Source organism: Arvicanthis niloticus, chromosome 2 (assembly GCF_011762505.2).
Source record: "Arvicanthis niloticus isolate mArvNil1 chromosome 2, mArvNil1.pat.X, whole genome shotgun sequence".
NCBI lineage: Eukaryota > Metazoa > Chordata > Mammalia > Rodentia > Muridae > Arvicanthis > Arvicanthis niloticus.
Genome location: NC_047659.1, coordinates 64,808,748 through 64,827,834, shown reverse-complemented (window position 1 = coordinate 64,827,834; position 19,087 = coordinate 64,808,748). Strand labels below are relative to the sequence as shown.

Sequence of the window (19,087 nt, the reverse complement as noted above, 5' to 3'; positions counted from 1 at the left end):
CAGGGGCAGTTCCGGGGGGGCGGGACAGCCCCCTACTGTGGCAATCCTGAGGGGGCGGGGCAGTTCCAAGGGGCGGGACAGCCCTGAGGGGACAGGGCGGGGCTAAAAGTAAAGCAGCCCTAGGAGCGTTTGGCGCGAAGTTGTCTTAGCTGACTTACCTGCGACGGCGCTGCTTCGTACGTAGTCCCTTCCTGTTTTCTCCTCGGAGGCTTTTCAGTCCTTGCTTCGTTATTTTGCCATAGAGCTTGATACCTCTTCACCGAGTGCGTCATGGCTCCCAAGAAATGCCCAGAAACCCAGAAGTCTCCCGACGTCGCGGTGCTCCTCAAGAGCAAAAGCCGCCGAAATCCTCCTCCGGAGCTGGAGCCCGAAGCCAAGAAGCTGTGTGTGCAGGGTCCCGGTACGGCCTGTGCTGCTGCCTTAGCTTTCCGGTGGTTCAGGGTGCTCACGCCAGAGGCCCAAGTTGGGGTGGTGGGTGCTTGTGCCTAGGATTCTGAAGCAGTTCCTGGTCCCCGTCGCCTCAGGCTGTGATTTTACTGGGAGATCTAGGGTTCGAACCCAGGCCGCCAGTACGCTAAGCAAGGGGTCTGCCACTGAGCTACGCTCCCAGAGCTGCGTTTTATTTGCCAGTTTATTGACACCAGAGAGTTTAAGTTTAACTGCCCCCCCATCTCTACCCCAGGTGACAGAATCTGATGAGCTTCCATATCCATAAAAGCCACAGTCCCCACTTCCCTTGTTCAGAAGTTTTACACATCTACTGTTGCTGAATTTATAGTCAGTGTTGTTCGCTGTATGGTCTTGGGTTTCAGCTCTGAGAGTCTGAAATTCCTTCCCTCCTTCCTTCAGGAACCTCATTCTCAGAGGTTTACCAGGCTTGAACCTGGGTCTGTAAGAGATGTGGAAAGTTGATAAAGTGGTTTTAGCATGAGAAGAAAGGAAAGTTGTCAAGAGAAAAGGCCTATAAGATCGGGTTCACCAGAAGGGCTTGGTAATTCAGAGTTGCTTTATTTTCATTATGCTCTGATATACTTCTCCCTGAAGCAACCTAATCAATTTAGAGCTTTAATAAACCCTACTGCATTCTTCTGGTTTCTACCCAAGTAATGGGTAATGGTTACTCATTACATTATTTAGGTTCTTTTGTTTGTTTGGTTTTTTGTTTTTCGAGACAGGGTTTCTCTGTGTGTAGCCCTGGCTGTCCTGGAACTCACTCTGTAGACCAGGCTGGCCTCGAACTCAGAAATCTGCCTGCCTCTGCCTCCCAAGTGCTGGGATTGAAGGTGTGCGCCACCACTGCCCGGCTGTTTAGTATTTTTTAAAATACAAAGTCTTGTTGTGTAGCCCAGGCTGGCCTCCAATCCAGGTTGTTTATGCTGCAGGCCTCTGAGTGCTAGGATTACAGTTATGCACTACTAGATTTGGAGAGCTCTTATATTATTTTAATATAAGGTTAAAGAAACTTCTTTCCCTAAGCAATGACTCCTATGCTGTCCTAGAAAATTTGTGATTTTTAAGATTGTCCCTCAACTCCTAATTTTTCATCCCACACAAGAAAAGTCTTCAGTGTATGTAATTCTGTATCTCCTTGGCAAAGCTCTAAGGAACCTGCAAGGTCATATTTAGTTTCAGTCCAGAATTACTGTTTGGAGGAGTGTTTTGGAAAAGGGTTGTTATTTCTTTCTTGGGTTGAATGAGACTCAACAACATAGAAAGGCTTTTAGGAGATTGATGAGACAAAAGGTTTTCAGGGGAAAAACCTTTCCTTAGATTGGGGAGAGGAAAATGTCTGCATTCTTCTTTGGCAGTTTCTAGCAGGAAGTGTGAGTCATGCTGCCTTCTGGCAGAGTTGTCCAGCCTGCAGATCCCTCCCCGGAGCAGCAGCATTATCAGGGATCTTTACCAGCATAAGTTGGGCAAAGTCACCTGGCCATCACTACAGAAGGTGAGATGTTTCCTGTCTGAGGTACTCAAAAGTTTACATAGCTTTTCAACTATTACCCTCTCTCTCCAACTGGATGATAAATCAGTTCAGAATCATCAGGTCACCCCGGGTATGATGTTTGACCTACTGGACACTCAGTCACAAACAAAAAGTTTTACTCTGTAGACATCCTAGCTACAACATGCATTCTCCTTGCTTTCCAGGATAGTTCTCATACATTGCAGATAGTTAATGCACAAGGCCAGACTTATTGCCTATCCACAAAGGAGCCAGAGTTGACAGTTTACCCAGGACTTGAGTCTAATTTTTGAGACACGATCTCACTGAGTAGCCTTAGCTGGCCTGGATCTCTGTATATAGACCTGGTTGGCTTCAGTCTCACAGAAATTCACCTGCCTCTACCCCCTGAGTACTAGAGTTAAAGGCATGCACCACCATACCCACTCAGCTCAGGACATGAGTTTTAATTCAGTGAATCCAGATTAATTCTATTTTCTCTGTATTAGGGTCTCCAGAAGTCCTTTTTGCACTCTCTAGCTTCTTACCGGGTATTCCAAAAAGCTGCCCCCTTTGACAGGAGGACTACATCCTTGGCATGGCACCCGACTCATCCCAGTACTCTGGCTGTGGGCTCCAAAGGGGGAGATATTATGATATGGAACTTTGGCATAAAGGACAAACCTATCTTCCTTAAGGGGGTAAGTGGTTACATGTACTAGATGGTTATGCTATAAAACTGGTTTTTGGAGGAATGGAAGGAGTGTTGATATCCCATAGCAAGATGGTTGGGAACAAAAGTAACTGGGTGTTTTCAAACTTATAAATGGTAACAAAATTGAAATATGTTTTGGATGCTGGTCTTTAAAATATTAGAAAGTATAGACTAGTCATCCATAGAGTCTATCATTCCTTCTCCTCCTCTTCCTCCTCCTTTTCTTCCTTATCTTCTTTTTGAGATAGAATCTCACTATGCAGCTTGACTGGAATGCACTATGGAGACCAGGCTTGCTTCAAAATCATAGCGACCTGCCTGCCTTGGCCATGCCCTTCTGTATCCCTTCTCAATTAACCTCATTTTGTCTTTCTTTCCTGTGTTAGTTAATTTTTCATTACTGTGATAGTACCTGAGAGAAATGACTTAAAGGAAGAAAGGCAGCTGTAGAGGTTTCGGTCCATGCTTGTTTGCTTTGCAGGCATCATGGTAGAAATGTATGGTAGAGCGGTGCTGCTCATAGCAGTCAGGTAGCAGAGAGAATGAATTGCAGGGGTCTGGAATAAGTGATGGCCTTGTCCCCCAGAGACATGCTGCCTCTAACCATGTCCTATTAGCCCATTCATCTTGAAACTCATCAATAAATTAAAGCAGTGATGTAGTTAATCCCCTGATGATGCAGTTGCCTTTTAATCATCTGGAGACTTCAATATATGAGCTTTGGGCAGGGATGGGGGAGGGGGCAGTTCATACCCAAACCATAGTATTTCCCATGCTTCAGGTATACTAGCTACTTCTGTTCCTGAGACTGGGACTCTGGACTTGATTTTCCCTTTGGCTGGAGCTCTCCTTTCTATAGTTTTGCTCATTGCTGTCTCCCACTTACAGTTCAGGTCTCTGCATAATTTGCCTTTTTAAAAGATTTTCAGTATTTTTATTTTTGCATATGAATGTTTTTCCTGCATGCATACATGTACCATATTCATACCTTGCATCTTCAGAGGTCAGAATTGAGCATCAGATCCTTTGGAATTGGAGTTATAAATGGTTGTGGGCTGCCAAATGAATGCTCAGTACCAAACCTGGGTCTTTTGCACAAGCAACAAGTGCTTTAAACAAGCTGAGGTAATCTCTCCAGCTCCTAATCTGCCTTTTAATATTTATTTACTTATTTATTTTTGAAACAGGGTTTCACTATGTAGCTTTGGGTGGCCTATAACTATTTAGACCAAGTTTGTTTCAAACTCATAAAGATTGACTTGCCTCTGCCCCAAGAGTGCTGCTATTAAAGGCATGCGCCATTGATCTGTCTTGTTAAAGAGGAAATAGCCCCTGCCCAACCCAATCACTTCCTAAATAGTCGCCCTGCTTCACAATGTTCCCAAATATTTATCAGTATTTGGAATATTATATTTCTGTCTTGCCCATTGCGAAATTTTAATCATGATGACAGGATCTTGTCTTTCTGCTTTATCACGATAGCCTCAGGGCCTAGAACAGTCTTTGGCATAGAGTCACTGCTTTGTATTTGTTGAATGAATGAGGGGTTTGAACTACAGCTGAACAAATGCAGATGTCAGATGCTCTAAAACACTAAAGAAGAGTTCCTGGGAGTTATAGATGTTTTCAAAGTCTTCATGGATGACTGAAGAATACTATTTGAACAATCAGGAGACAAGCGGAAAGGCATGGTGCTGTCAGGTGTCAGGCAAGATTTGAAGATTTGCTGGAGAGTTTAGGTGCTTTGTTGTCATAACCTGCCCTGCTTCTGTTAGGGCTCAAAGGCAAGCCTTTTACACAGAACTACATTTTGACAGACTCACTTGCCACAATGCCTGACTATTTGATTTTCTGGAAAAGGGGTCTCCTATTAGCCCAGGCTATCCTTGAGCTTACCTATATGCTATATAGGTAAGGATGACTTTGAATTGCAGATGATTCTGCTATTTCCATTTCTTACATGTGGAATTAATTATAGATATGTGCCACCATGCCCACCAGTCCCCTTAGGAATGGTCTAAAATGCTAAGGTTTACGTTCAGTTGTTGAGATGTTGGCTGTTTAAGAAAATTTACCTTATCTGGTTGGTAGCTGATATTGGAGAGTTGTTCTATAAAAGGTGACTTTCTAGTTTCAGAACTGAAGTTAAAAACTCAGTAGACCTAAAGAAGCCAAACAGGTTAGGGCGGGGGGCGGGGGGAAGATATACCATTAATAGTAAAGAGACAGTTTTCGTGGAAAAATGTAAGTCTTAAATTTTTTGGATATAATTCTTTTTTCTTTTAAAAATAAAGCCTGAAAGTATATGTATGGTCTCTGTGAGTTCTGTATGATTCTTGTTTTGTTTATTTGGTTTTAGTTTTTTTATTTTTAAGACAGGGTCTTACTATGTGGCCCTTGATTGTTTGGAACTCACAGAGATGTACCTGCCTCTGTCTCCCGAGTGGTGGAATTAAAGGGATGTGCTACAATGTCCAGTTATTATTGTTTGAGATCAGATCTGCTAGTAATCTAGGCTGGCCTTGAATTCCCTATATAGCCTACTCCTAATTTTAAAAAGTTCCAAAATGGGGGCTGGTGAGATGGCTCAGCAGTTAAGAGCACTGGCTGCTCTTCCAGATGTCCTGAGTTCAGTTCCCAGCAACTACATTGTGACTCACAACCATCTGCAATGGGATCTGATGCCCTCTTCTGGCATGCAGGTAGCATACATACATTTAAAAAAAAAGTTTTAAAAATTGGTTAAAAAATTTGTAACATCAAGTACCATTTTTAAATTTTTTAAAAAGATTTATTTTATGTATATGAGTACACTGTAGCTGTCTTTAGACACACCAGAAGAGGGCATCAGATCCCATTGCAGATGGTTGTCAGCCACCATGTGGTTGCTGGGAATTGAACTCAGGACCTCTGGAAGAGCAACCAGTGCTCTTAACTGCTGAGCCATCTCTCCAACCCTTTAAGATTACTTTTAATTGTTTTAAAATACATGTAAAATACCATATTAACCATTTTATTTTATTTTTTTGAGACAAGAACCCATTATGTTGCCCTGGCTGGCCCAAAAGTTCTAAGTTGGAGTAATTCCTAAATAGCTGAGACTTGGACCAACTGATTGTATCTAGCCTAATACTGGCATTAGGTAACTAGTCTTCAGTGGTTTTAAGTAATTTTGTGGCTAGATAAAATAAAGCACACATCTGAGCTTGCTTACGTCGTAGCTTACCATCTCTCCCACTATAGTTTAGAGGTGAAAGAGATGAAGTTTTATCCCAGATGAGGCCTCTGTTAGTGGGAGGTTTTGGGAAGCAGCTCATCTGAAAGGCCAGATTATACAGGCATGGGAGACCAGGAGTCCAGGTCTGAGATTTGTGTCAAGAAAGCAAATACCAGAAGAAATTTAGAAGAAAGACAACCAAATGAGTGCAGAAGACAGGGCTGGGTAGATTTCCGGCCCCTATAACAGTGCAGGTAACAAAATAGGTGACATCCAGGAGAGGAAGTTTAAATTTAAGCCAGAACAAAGAGTTCCAGCAAGAGAATTTTATTTCCTCAGGAATCTAGGGCACAGGAATAGAGAAATGTGGTTATGCCCGGAGGTGGTAAATAGTCTGAAATATTCAAGTGAACAGCATCATGATGAAAAGGAGAGAGACAGCTGCTTTGAGTTTGTGCCAGACTGAGCCTGCTTTTGTTTCTGCACATTCCACTCCCAAATTTTTTTAGAAGAGGGTGCTGAAGGACTCCACATTACTAAGCATACTTCTGTTCCTGAGCCACAATCACCCTGTGTCACCTTTTCTTAGACATGTTATACATGTATATTACATATTCTGCATGTGTGTGTTATATGCATAGAACGGAAGTTTCCTTATACTGCCATGGAGATTGGTTTGAGCATTTGAATTTTGTGCTTCTCAGGGAGCTAGCTTGGGGCAGAGAGAAGATATGCTGGTGTAGAGGACTTTGTTTACCCCCAGATGTTGATAGGAAGTTGACTTGAGAACAGTTACAAGGGAACAGCAGGGCCATGTTTGTGACTTTTGTCTGATCTTGGCTTTGGTCTTGACATCTTTCAAACCCTTGGTGAGGTACTACACATTACATTTTCAAAGTGAAAAGATATTTAATGAATTTTTGTAAAATTTAAGTCTATTATAAAATTCAAGTAATAGAAGTTTAAAGATTTAAGTAAATATCCAAAACAATCCATTTTGAACATTTCTCTGGATATATACACTATTACACACATCCATTCATCTCTTCAATATTGCTACACAAATCATAGAATGTTGTGGTTAACTTATGCCAAATATGTATGTCATGTACACTAGTACCTGGGTTAGCCTTGAACTCTTTGTGTAAGGATGACCTTGAACTTCTCCTTTGTTTGTTTGTTTGTTTGAGACAGGGTTTCTTTGTATAGCCCTGGCTGTCCTGGAACTCACTCTGTAGATCAGGCTGGCCTTGAATTCACAGGAGATCTACCTGCCTTTGTTTCCTCAGTGCTGTGATTAAAGGCATACACCACCACTGCCTGGCTGATCTTAAAGTTTTGATCCACCTGCCTCACCTGGGATTACAAGAATGTGCCATCATGCCTTACTCTGTAATTTTCTTTTCTTTTTTTCCTTTCTTTGTTGTTGTTGTTGTCGTCGTCGTCATCATCATCATCACCTTTTGTTTTAGTATCAGTGTAATGCTGACCTTTTTAAATGAGTTGGAAAGTATGCCCTCTGCTTCAGTTTTCTGGAAGTTGTGTAGAATTGGTATTATTTCGATGTTGAATTCTGCATGTGTATGTATATGGTGCGTATGAGTTGTGCATGTGCATATGGATGCTCATACTCATGTGTGTGTGTAAGCTAGAAGTTCGATGTTGGCTGTCTTCCTTAGTCACTTCCCACTTTAATTTTTGAGGCGGAGTCTCTCATTGAACCAGGAGCTCATCAACTTGGCTAGGGGGGCTGGCAGCAAGTTCTACGGATCCACCTATTTCTGCCTCCCCAGCTCACAGCACAGACATGCAATACCACCATGGCAAAGCTTTTTACATGGATACTCAGAATCAGAACTTCGGTCTTCATACTTATACGACAAGCAGTTTTACTAATTGAGCCACCTCTTTAGCTTTCCTTAATTCTTTTTTTTTTTTTTTTAAATCTATTTATTTATTTTATATATGTGAGTATACTGTAGCTGTCTTCAGACACCTAGCAGAGGGCACCAAAACCCTTTACAGGTGGTTGTGAGCCACCATGTGGTTTTGCTGGGAATTGAACTCAGGACCTCTAGAAGAGCAGTCTTAACTCTTAACCACTGAGCCATCTCTCCAGCCCCCTTAATTCTTTTATAGAATTTATTAGCAAAGCCATTCATACTTAGAGGGTTTTCCCCCCTTCATTTATTTGAATATTAGTTTTTTGGGTTTTCTTTTTTCATTGTTGTATTTTTGTTTGTTTGTTTTTGAGATGGTTTTCTGTATAACAGCCTTGGCTGTCCTGGAAATCATTTTGTAAAATCAGGCTGGCCTCAAACTCATGGAGATCCATCCTTCTGAGTGCTAGGATTAAAGGTGTGCAGCACCATGCCCAGCACTTGCTCATTTTAAAAAACTTTTGTTTTTAATTATGTATAAATTTGAATGTCTGTGGAATCTGATTCCCTGAGGAAGCTGGAGGTAGGCTGTTGTGAGCCAACTAATGTCCATGCTGAGAACTGAACTTGAGTCCTTTGCAGGAACAGTATGTTCCAGTTCCTTCCTTCCTTCTTTCCTTCTTCTCTTCCTTCCTTCTTTTCTTTTTTTCCTCCTTCCTTCCTTCCTTCCTTCCTTCCTTCCTTCCTTCCTTCCTTCCTTCCTTAAATTACATTTATGTGGCTGTATGGCTAGGTACTGTGGAATGCATGTGAAGGCTGAGGGACAACTTTCAAGAGTTGGTTCTTTCCTACAGTGTGGACTCTGTGGGTTAAACTCAACAAGCTTAGCAGCAGTCAGTTTTATCCACTGAGCTATCTCACCAGCCCCATTTCTTTGTATTTTATCATTTTTCTATTTTGTAACTAATATATGGTAAACTTCAGTATTTGAGACACATGTATACAACTGTTAATGCAGTACCACAATAAAAATAATGTCTGTATCATTCCTATTAATTTCTGATACCCTTTAATAATTCTCTTACTCCTGTCCTTGGGAACTACTGATCTGCTTTCTATCCCTAAAGATTAATTTACATTTTCTTGGAATTTTGTTTTGTTTTTTTCAAGACAGTCTCTCTGTATAGCTCTGGCTGTCCTAGAACTAGCTGTCTGTAGACCAGGCTGGCCTCCAACTCAGATCCACTTGCCTCTGCCTCTCAAGTACTGGGATTAAAAGCATGTGCCACCACTGCCTAGTAAAATAATTTTTTTCCCTTTAGTAAATATTTAGGACTGGAATGGCTGGGATTTAGGGTACAAATCTTTTTGTGTCTGTGTTCTTAAGACCAAGTGTCATTGAATAGCTCAAGTTGGTCTTGAACCAACAGTCCCTAGCCAGCTGTAGTGTTAGAATATTTTACAGGTGTGTAAGGGGGTGTTGAAGGATTGAACCCTGGACCTTGTATATGCTAAGCCACAACTCTAGGCTCCATTTCTTTTTTCTTTTCTTTCTTTTTTTTTTTTTTTGGTTTTTCGAGACAGGGTTTCTCTGTATAGCCCTCACTGTCCTGGAACTTACTTGGTAGACCAGGCTGGCCTCTAACTCAGAAATCTGCCTGTCTCTGTCTCCCAAGTGCTGGGATTGAAGGCATGCGCCACCACCGCCTGGCTCTAGGCTCCATTTCTAACAATGTAAAGTATATTTTTTTAGATTTATCTGTTTTATTTTTATGCATATGAGTTTTTTTTTTTACATGTATGTATGTGTGCAACATGCAGCCTGGTGTCAGGTCAGAAGAAGGAGTTGGACTCCCTGGAACTGGAATCACAGATGGTTATGATCCACCATGTGGATGCTGGGAATCAAATATGGGTCCTCTGCAAGAACAACAAATACTCTTAACTGCTGAACCATCTCTCTAGCCCAATTCACCACCCTTTTCTTTGAGATAGGGTCTCTGTGTAGCCCTGGCTGTCCCAGAACTGCCTGTGTAGGCCAAGCTGACTTGAAACTCATAGAGATCCCCTGCCTCCTGGGTGCTGGAATTAAAAGTATTCATCACTGTACCTAGCTTGAAAGATTTTCTTTCTTTCTTTCTTTCTTTTTTTTTTTTTTTTTTTTGGTTTTTCGAGACAGGGTTTCTCTGTGTAGCCTGGGCTGTCCTGGAACTCACTCTCACTCTGTAGACCAGGCTGGCCTTGACCTCAGAAATCCATCTGCCTCTGCCTCCCAAGTGCTGGGATTAAAGGCTGGGATTAAAGGCGTGCGCCACCACCGCCCGGCTTGAAAGATTTTCTAAAGTGTAAAAAATGTTTATATTTGTCTATTGTTACATCCACTGCTTCATTCTTTTGTGTGGTCTAGATTTTTTCTTATAAATATCTTCCTGTATATGAAAAAATTCCTTTAGTATTTTTTATAATATAGATTAGTTGGTAATGAAATCTTTTTATTTCTATTTGCCTAAAAGAGAGTTTTGCTTTATTTTTAAGGAAAGTGTTTTTATTAAATATAGAATTCTAGAGCTATAATTTTTAGGAAATCAATTAAAATTTTTTTTACATTTATTTATTGTTTGGAGAAGGAGTACTTGAACATATGGGAATCAGAGGACAACTTATGGGAGTTGGTTCTCTTCTCTACCACATGGGTTCTGGGGATTAAACTCAGGTCAGTCTTGGCAGCAAGTGCTTTTACCTATTGATCTGTCTTACTAGCCCTAAAATTACATTTTAATCTACAAATAAAAAAATCGATATTTTTACGTTGTGCAATGTGGTGTTGTTTTTCTTTTTTTCAGTACTTCTAAGATGCTTTTTAAAAAATATTTACTTTTATTATTTTATTTTAAAATTATGAACGTGTGTTTATGTGTGCGCGTGTGTGTGTGTTTCTATGTGGGTATGTTTATATAAGTGTAGGTGCTCTCAGAGTTTAGAAGAAGGTGTCAGATCACTTGGAGTGAGAGTTGAAGCAGGTTATGAGTTGGCCAAGGTGGGTTCTGGGAACCAAACTCAGGCCCTCTTTAAGAGTCCTTAACTGCTAAGCCATCTCCAGCCCCTTAGAAAGATACTTTTTAGTCAGAGGTTTGCCACCATCCTTATTAAATCTCTCTATATAAATATTTTTTCTGGTTCCTCTAAAAAAAAAAAATCTCATGTAATCTATGCATATGTAGTACACATATGTAGTAGCAGCACTTAAGGCCAGTGTAGTATACATACTGATTTGGAGGCCAACCTGGCTGCATGACACCCTGCCTCAAAATACATAAATAAAAAAGGGCCGGGCAGTGGTGGCACAAGCTGTTAATCCCAGCACTTAGGAGGCAAAGGCAGGAGGAGTTAGAGGCCAGCCTAATCTACAGAGTAAATTCCCGGACAGCCGGGGCCACACACATTTTGTCTTGAAAAAACAAAAATAAATAAATAAATAAATAAATAAATAAATAAATAAATAAATAAAAATAAAAGATTGTGATGTGCTCCTTAATTTTCCAAGTTTTATCTGCTTGATATCATTGAGCAACCAATGGGTTTATAGTTGTCACCAAATTTGTCAATTTTTGGGCTACTTTTTTTTTTCTAGTAGTTTCTTCCCTCTTGTCTCTTTCTCTCTTGTTCTCCCCTTTCCACTCCCCTCTTTCCCCATCTGTCTGCCTCTTGAATGTTGGGATTAAAGGCATGTACTACCATGCCTGGCTTTTTTTTTTTTTTTTTTTAAGTTTTTATACAATATATTTTGGTAAGCTGGGCAGTGGTGGCACACACCTTTAATCCCAGCATTTGGGAGGCAAAGGTAGGTGTATCTCCGGGTTTGAGGCCAGCTTGGTCTAGCCTGGTCTACATATATAGTGAGTTCCAGGACAGCTGGGTCTAGACAAAGAAACCCTGCCTCAAAAAACAAACAAGCAAGCAAGTAAGTAAACAAACAAAAGAAAAAAATGTTTTTCATGTTTTCTCTCAATTTCTCCCTGATTCTCCCTATCTCCCTACCACCCAACTTTCTGTTATTTCTCTATTATTAAAAACAAAAGCAAAAAACCCCAACACACACACACACAAAACCCCACCCCCAAATGGAAAAATAAATAAGCAAAAGACAAATAAGATAAAAATTTATGCCCAAACAGCCAGCCATAGTGGTCATGCTTTTAATCCCAGCACTTAAAGAGTTAAAGGCAGGCAGAACTCTGTGAGTTCAAGGCCAGGCTGACGTATAGAATGAGTTTCAGGACAGTCAGAGCTACATAATGAGACCCTGTTTCAGGGAAAAATAAAAAAGCCAAACAAAGAAAAACAACACAAGAAGTCTATGAATATATCATTGAGTTTTTGTGTTGGCCAACTACTCCTGGGCCTGGGGCCTGCCCTGAAGTATGGTTAATATATCCAGTAGATACTCTGTATATTAAGAATGGTTTCAAATTGGGTGTAGTATTACTTCACAGGCTGTAATCTCAGCACTCAGGAAGCAAAGACAGGACAGAAAGATGTGAGCCAGCCTGGGCTGAATAGTGAAAACTAGCTTCAACAAAACAAAACCCAGATCTTTTCATTGGATGATGAGACTACAGATCATTTTAAAATTTTCCCCAACTAATTTGTGGTGTTTTTATTTCCTCCAATTTAGGGTAATTTCCTCACATACATTTACACAGTTATACGCAAAGTCTGGAAGAAGTCCATGTGAAAATCTCCAGAGTGTTCTCTGTCCATCTGCCTCAACACTCCATGTTGACAGTCTCTGCCCATCTACTGAGACATGGCTGCTATTCTCTCTTCCTAGCCTGGATATATTCTCCAAGCAATAAGTTTGCACAGTCTCAGGCCAATCTCTTTACTTTTCCATCCTTTCTTGTCTGCCTATTGCACATGTGTTGTAAATGTGTTTCATCTATTTTGTTCATTTTTCTAGTTGTTTAAAACATGAGGTATGTTTGGTTTTTGATACTAGCATGGTTAGAATCAGAAATGTACATTTATTAATTGTCATAGTTTATCTGAAGATTTAAATGTTTTTCCTACCAGTGGCTAGTAAGATGACTCAATGGGTAGTGACAGAATTCGAATCTCCAGTAGGTGGCATGGTAGCCCACCTGTAATCCCAGCATGGGAGACATGCTTGCTCAGCTTTGCCTTACTGTTTCTGCTGTGCTATCATGCTCTCCCACTGTGTTCTTATGAGATAGAGTCTCTTAGTGGCCTGGAGTTCACCAATTAGGGTAAGCTGGCTAGTGAGCTCCAAGGATCTCTTGTCTGACTCCCTAGTGCGACTGCCAGGTGTTGAACTCAGTTGTCATACTTGGGCAGCAAGTACTTTACTGACAGAGCTCTCTCTCCTTCCTTTTTATTGATAAGGTTCATGTAGTTCAGGCTGCCTTCACTTATGGCAGGCAGACTGTCATCCTTAGCCTCTCAAGTGCTGAGATTACAGGGTGCACCACCACACCTGGCAAAACTCTACTTAAAGCATTTTTTTCCTCTTTTGGGCTAGAGAGATGGATTAAAAGTTAAGAGCACCTGTTGCTCCTGCAGAAGATCTGGTTTCTGTTCCCAGTTCCCACATGGTGTCTCCAAAACATTCATAATTTGTTTCAGGGGAGTCAAGACTCTTTTCTGACTTCCAGGGGCATCAGGCATGCACGTGGTATACATGCATAGATGCAAGCAAAACACTCACAAAATAAGTTTAAAAAGTTGGGGCTTTTTTTTTTTTTTTTCTGTGTGGGGCTGGAGAGATGGCTCTGAAGTTAAGACCACTGGCTGCTTTTACAGAGGACCTGAGTTCAGTTCTCAGCACTCACGTGTGGACTTGCTCCCCCTCTTCTGGTCTCCACTGGTCACACTTGTACACAGGCATCTATATAGGACAAACACCTATACACATAATAATATGAAAACTGCAGCTCAAGATTTAACTTTTCCTATATAATTGTATTACCCAAGTATGATAAAAGTTTAATTTCTTTAAACTATCATTCTAGTACTATTTACTCCCACTCTCTCTTTGCCATAGACCTCTAGTATGATGGTAAATACATGGCTATTCCATGCATTCTTGCATGGAATTTTTTTTTTAAGTGCTCATTTAAGAAATTCTCGCTAGCCCAGAATGGTATTAGGCATGCAGTCTTGCCTCAGTTCCTGAGTGGCACCATGCTTGGCCTTCTTTGATAAGGCTAAACAATACTATATTATATACTCTATATTCCCACATTTTCTTTCTCTTTTTAAAGATTTTATTCAGTTTTAAGTATGGATGTGTGTGAGAGAGAGTTGTAGTGTTTGCAGAGGCCAGGAGAGGATGTCAAATCCCCTGGAACTGGAATTAAAGACAATTGTGAGCTATCATGTGGGTGTTGGAAATTGAACCCAGGTCCTCTGTAAAAGCAGCCAGTGCTCTTAACAGCTGAGCCATCTCTCCAGCACCAAACCCACATTTTCCTATAGATGGGCATTTGAATTGATTCCACCGCTGGACTATCGTAACAGATGTAATTAAGATGAGTGTTTCTATAGCTCTTTGAGATAGCCTGCATTCCGTTCTTTAGGATGTATAGCCAACAGTGGGATTGCTGGATCAAATACTGACGCTACTTTTTGAGGAACCCCTATACTATTCTCAACAGTGCTTGCACCATCTCGCATTGCATTGCCATCAAGAATGCACAAGATGGGGTAGGGGAAGCTATAATCAGAATGTATTATATTTTTTAAAAGAGCGTACAAGAATTCCAGTTCCTCCAAATCTTCGCCAACATTATTTTCCGTTCTTTGTGAGGTGTGGAGGTGGTATTGTAGTTTCCTTTGTGTTTCTCTAAATAATGTACCTTTTCATATGTTTGTTGGATATCTATGTCTTTTTAGAAGATATTTGGAGTTTTGTTTGTTGTTTAGTTATGGTTTTGAGTTAATATGACTATTAACCTCCTCTCAAATTTATGACTTCCAAGTATTTTCTTCCATTCTACAGGTTGCTTTTTCATTCTTGTTTCCTTTGATACTTAATTAAATTTTGTTTTATTGGGTTTTTTTGTTTGTTTGTTTTTGTTTTTTATTTGTTTGTTTTTTGTTGTTGTTTTTGAACCAAGTTCTGTTTTAGAAACAAGGCCTGGACTGGAGAGATGGCTCAGAAGTTAAGAGCACCAGCTGCTCTTCCAGAGGTCCTGAGTTCAATTCCCAGCAACCACATGGTGGCTCACAACCATCTGAAATGAGATCTGATGCCCTCTTCTGGCCTGCAGGCACACATGCAGGCAGAATGGTGCATATGTAATAAATAAGTCTTTAAAGAAAAGAAGAAACAAGGTCCCAGGTGGCTGGCCTTGAACTTGTGCCTAGTGCTGGCCACACAAGCACATGCCACCATGCCTGGCTCGGTTAATTTTTAATATTTAAACCAACATTGCCTTTTGGAACAAATCCATCCTAATCATAATGTACTTGACCTTTTAAAATAATCACTGGATTTAGATTGATAATATTTTTCAGATTTTTCTTTTTGTGTTCATGTATAAAATTTTCCAGTAATTTTTTTCTAGTAATTTGACAGATTGCACATCAAGATTACACTTACCTTAAATTTGGAATTATTCACTCTTTTTAGTCAGTGGATCGTTCAAGATTGACATCCATACTTTGCTGCCTCCTCTTTCCTTACCTATCTGAGTAGCTCAATCCAGAAATCACTAAGTAGGGGCAAGGAGGTATTTACACAGTAGGGAGACCACAATGGCCTCAGACCAGTTTCTGGATCCCTTTAAGTTGAGATAGATGTCAGTGCAGGTAGTATCAGAATGGTAGCTTAGCAATACAGTCAGGGCCTAAACAGGATTAAGGCCAGCCATTCAGCAATCCCATTAGGAGAGAGGGATTGAAGGCAGTGGTGATGTCTCAAAATAGTGAAGCCTGATCAAGTAGTGGGAACAGTAGGTTGTCTTACTAGCAGCAAAGGTTTAAGAGACAATGGATACTAGTTAACATGTTCTTACAGCTGTGAGTGTTGGCAGACTTCTTCATTCCTAGCCCTGAGGAGGCAGAGGTATGCAGATATCTGAGTTCAAGACTAGCCAGGGCTACATCATGAGACCCTATCTAAAAACAAAACCAGAGAATAATAATAACAACATTAAGCCAGTTAAATGCTTGTTATATTGATTACCTTTTTTCAAACTTAGAAGCTAGATTGCAGCAGTATAAGAAGGGAAAAAGGATCTTCTGAAGATGCCAAGTTCTTAAAACAGTGCTTGGTATATGACCAGCTTATGTTTCTTTCTCTCTCTTTCTATATATGTGTGTGTGTGTGTGTGTGTATATATATATATATATATATATATATATATATATATATATATATGTAACTCCAACTCCATATATAAACACACATATATAAACACATGTATATATACATGTATATATATCTTTTCTTTCAAGACAGGGTTTTCCTGTATTAACAACTCTGGCTTTCCTAGAACCAGCTTTGTAGAACAGGCTGGCCTCAAACAGAAATCCACCTGCCTCTGCCTAGTGCTGGGATTGAAGGCTTGTAACCATCACTGCCTTGCTTCAGCTCTTACTGAATTTGTTACTTTATTTGCATCTATTAGCCCTGGAACTGTATATAGTCCTGGAACTCATTATGTAGACCAAGCTGGCCTTGAACTCACAGAGATCTGCCTGTCTCTGCCTTCCAACTGCTGGCATTAAAGGTGTGTGCTCCTATGCCTAGCTTGGTTTTTTTGTTTTTTTGTTTGTTTGTTTTTGTTTTTAAATATATTTTATTATTTATTTATTTGTGTGTGTGTGTGTGTGTGTGTGTGTGTGTATGCCATGTGTACAGGAGGCCAGAAGAGGGCATTGGATGCCCTGGAGTTGGAGTTACATGCAATCTGAACCATCTATATAAATGCTAGGAACTGAACTCCAAAACAGCAGTTGGTGCTCTTAACCAGGAAGCCATCTCTCTAGCCATCTCTCTAGGTGTTACTCCTCTCCCTTTTTAATTTGTGGGGTATGTGTATAGTTGAGGGTCAAATCCAGGGCCTTGTGCATACTAGGCAAGTGCACTAACACTTCCTATACCTCCAGGCTCTTCACAGCTGTGCCACAGATGGTTTCCTGCTCTCCAAATCCCACTTTTTCTGAGCTGAAGCTCTTCTAATAGGAGCACACTGTGGTTTCCAAGGGTTGAACGTAAGAACATAAGCCAGGAGATGTGATAAAATAGGACAGCATGAGGGAGTTTTTATGGGTCAGTAATGTCTGCATCTTAATTTTGGGGGTGGCTAGGCTATTCAAATGTGTGTGTGTTGAAATTCAAAAAACTGTACCAGAACCAGTCATATTTACTACCTCTTAATTGAAAATATAAAAGTCAAAATAAAGCCTTAAAAAAAAAAACCAGACATTCTAATGTCAGATATCTAAGCTTGCCTTGGTGTTGCTACCTTAGTGCTGTTTGTGTAACCAGACCTGGTCCCTCACTTCTGGCCCATCATTACTCACTGGCTTTTTTCCTTCCTCATGTTAGATTGGAGCTGGAGGAAGCATCACTGGGCTGAAGTTTAACCATCTCAATACCAACCAGTTTTTTGCCTCCTCAATGGAGGGAACAACCAGGCTGCAGGATTTTAAAGGCAACATTCTCAGAGTTTATACCAGCTCAAACTCTTGCAAGTGAGTAGTTTAACTAGTAAGGGAAATGGCTTCTAAGCTCTAGATGCAGTTTTGCTGAGAACACACCCAGTTCTGTTTGGCCAGGGAGGACAGGGATCTTAGCCACTTTGTACCATTCCTTTTCTTCCTTAGACTCTAGCTGCTCTGACTTTGATCCAAATGGGTCATTACACTAGGAAGGTGCTCTGGATCCTTAGCTCTTGTCTTTGATGGAAGGGCTTTATTACTTCTATAAGTTATAGCCATATTAAATTAGGCTTTACTTTCACAGGATAAATCAACATGGTATTTGCTTAGAAAGGTATTTACAGAGTAGAGCAGGAATCAAGAATTGAAGTTTAGCCACGTGTGGTGGCATTTACCTTTAATGGCAGCACTCCGGAGGCAGAGGCTGGTGGATTGCTATGATTCTAAGTCAGCCTGGTCCAGCTAGGACTACATAGTAAGAGCCTTCTGAAAGAAAGAAAGAAAAGAAAGAAAGAAAGAAAGAAAGAAAGAAAGAAAGAAAGAAAGAAAGAAAGAAAGAGGAAAGAGGAAATACACAGAGAAAGAAAGGAAAGACAGAGAGAGAGAGGGAGGGAGAGAGAGAAAAGAAAAAGAGGGGAGCAGGAAAGAAAAGAAAAAAGAAGTGCAATTTTATTGCTCTCCATTTTCTGGGATGTAATGTCCTTACTATTTCCTCGGTGGACGTGTTAACAGGTAGAATCCTCTCCTAAGAACAAGTGTCTGGAGAAATAACAAATGCACTTTGATGTCTAGCCAGAGACACAATCCTGCTAAGGAATGCTACGTGGGTGTGTGCAGTGAGTCGAAGCAGCTTGGGTATTATTCTGGGCTGTCCCACAAGGTTGAGAACACCACCATCAGGAGAGGAGACTAGATGGACTTGTAGCTCTCTTGGCTTCAAAACAGGATCCATGAAATAACCTGCTTCTCAAGTCTCTGTTCTCACATAGTTTTCGAGAGAAAAAGTTTCTGGTAGTTTTTTTCCCTAAATGCTCAGAAGAGGACAGATGTTCCCAAAGCTGAGCTGAACAGTTCCTGTTTGGTTTGTTCTCTCCTTTGGTGTAAAGACTGAGGGGTGATGAGCGTGGAAAGAATAAATAAGGCTCTCCAGAACCTGGGTTGTGGGGAGCAAGCTAGCCTTTGAATTTACTTTGTGGCTCTAAGGTTCCAGGGACTAGCTGGGGTTTATGGGCCCAGCAATAACTGGACAGATTTCTGAGTTCTGTCAACTCTTTCTGCACTCTTTCACCCTATTTTTCCTGCAAGATAAACAAGGCTGAGTACCCTCCACTGGAAATTATAGTAAGACAGTTACTTTATTAATTCAACAAATATTTATTGATGCCTGTTAAACACTGCAGCTGCCACAGTGAATAAACGGACTATCTCAGTCTCAAAGAGTCTTATAGCACACTCTCTCCCTCTAGGGTCTGGTTTTGCAGCCTTGATGTTTCTGCCAAGAGCCGAGTGGTGGTTACAGGAGACAATATGGGACAGGTGATCATGCTGAGCACAGATGGCAAGGAGGTGGGTACTATGTGGCCCACTTTCCCATCCCTTCACCCCTCTTTGGTTCTGTATCTCCACCTGAACCAAACTTTTCTCTG

At 40.7% G+C, this 19,087-nt stretch overlaps 1 protein-coding gene across 2 annotated transcripts in view; it reads left to right on the top strand.

The window, feature by feature from the left end:
- Positions 1-90: 90 nt before the first annotated feature.
- The window catches only part of Ddb2 (damage specific DNA binding protein 2), a 24,411-nt gene continuing 5,414 nt past the window's right edge, over positions 91-19,087 (top strand). The window contains exons 1-5 of one of the 2 annotated variants that reach the window (XM_034495642.2): positions 91-400; positions 1,809-1,945; positions 2,452-2,643; positions 17,329-17,474; positions 18,908-19,007. In XM_034495642.2, coding sequence (XP_034351533.1) covers positions 271-400; positions 1,809-1,945; positions 2,452-2,643; positions 17,329-17,474; positions 18,908-19,007 — 705 coding nt within the window. In that variant the 5' untranslated portion in view covers positions 91-270. The remainder of the gene's footprint in view (positions 401-1,808; positions 1,946-2,451; positions 2,644-17,328; positions 17,475-18,907; positions 19,008-19,087) is intronic. The other variant, XM_076929243.1, reaches the window with a different exon arrangement.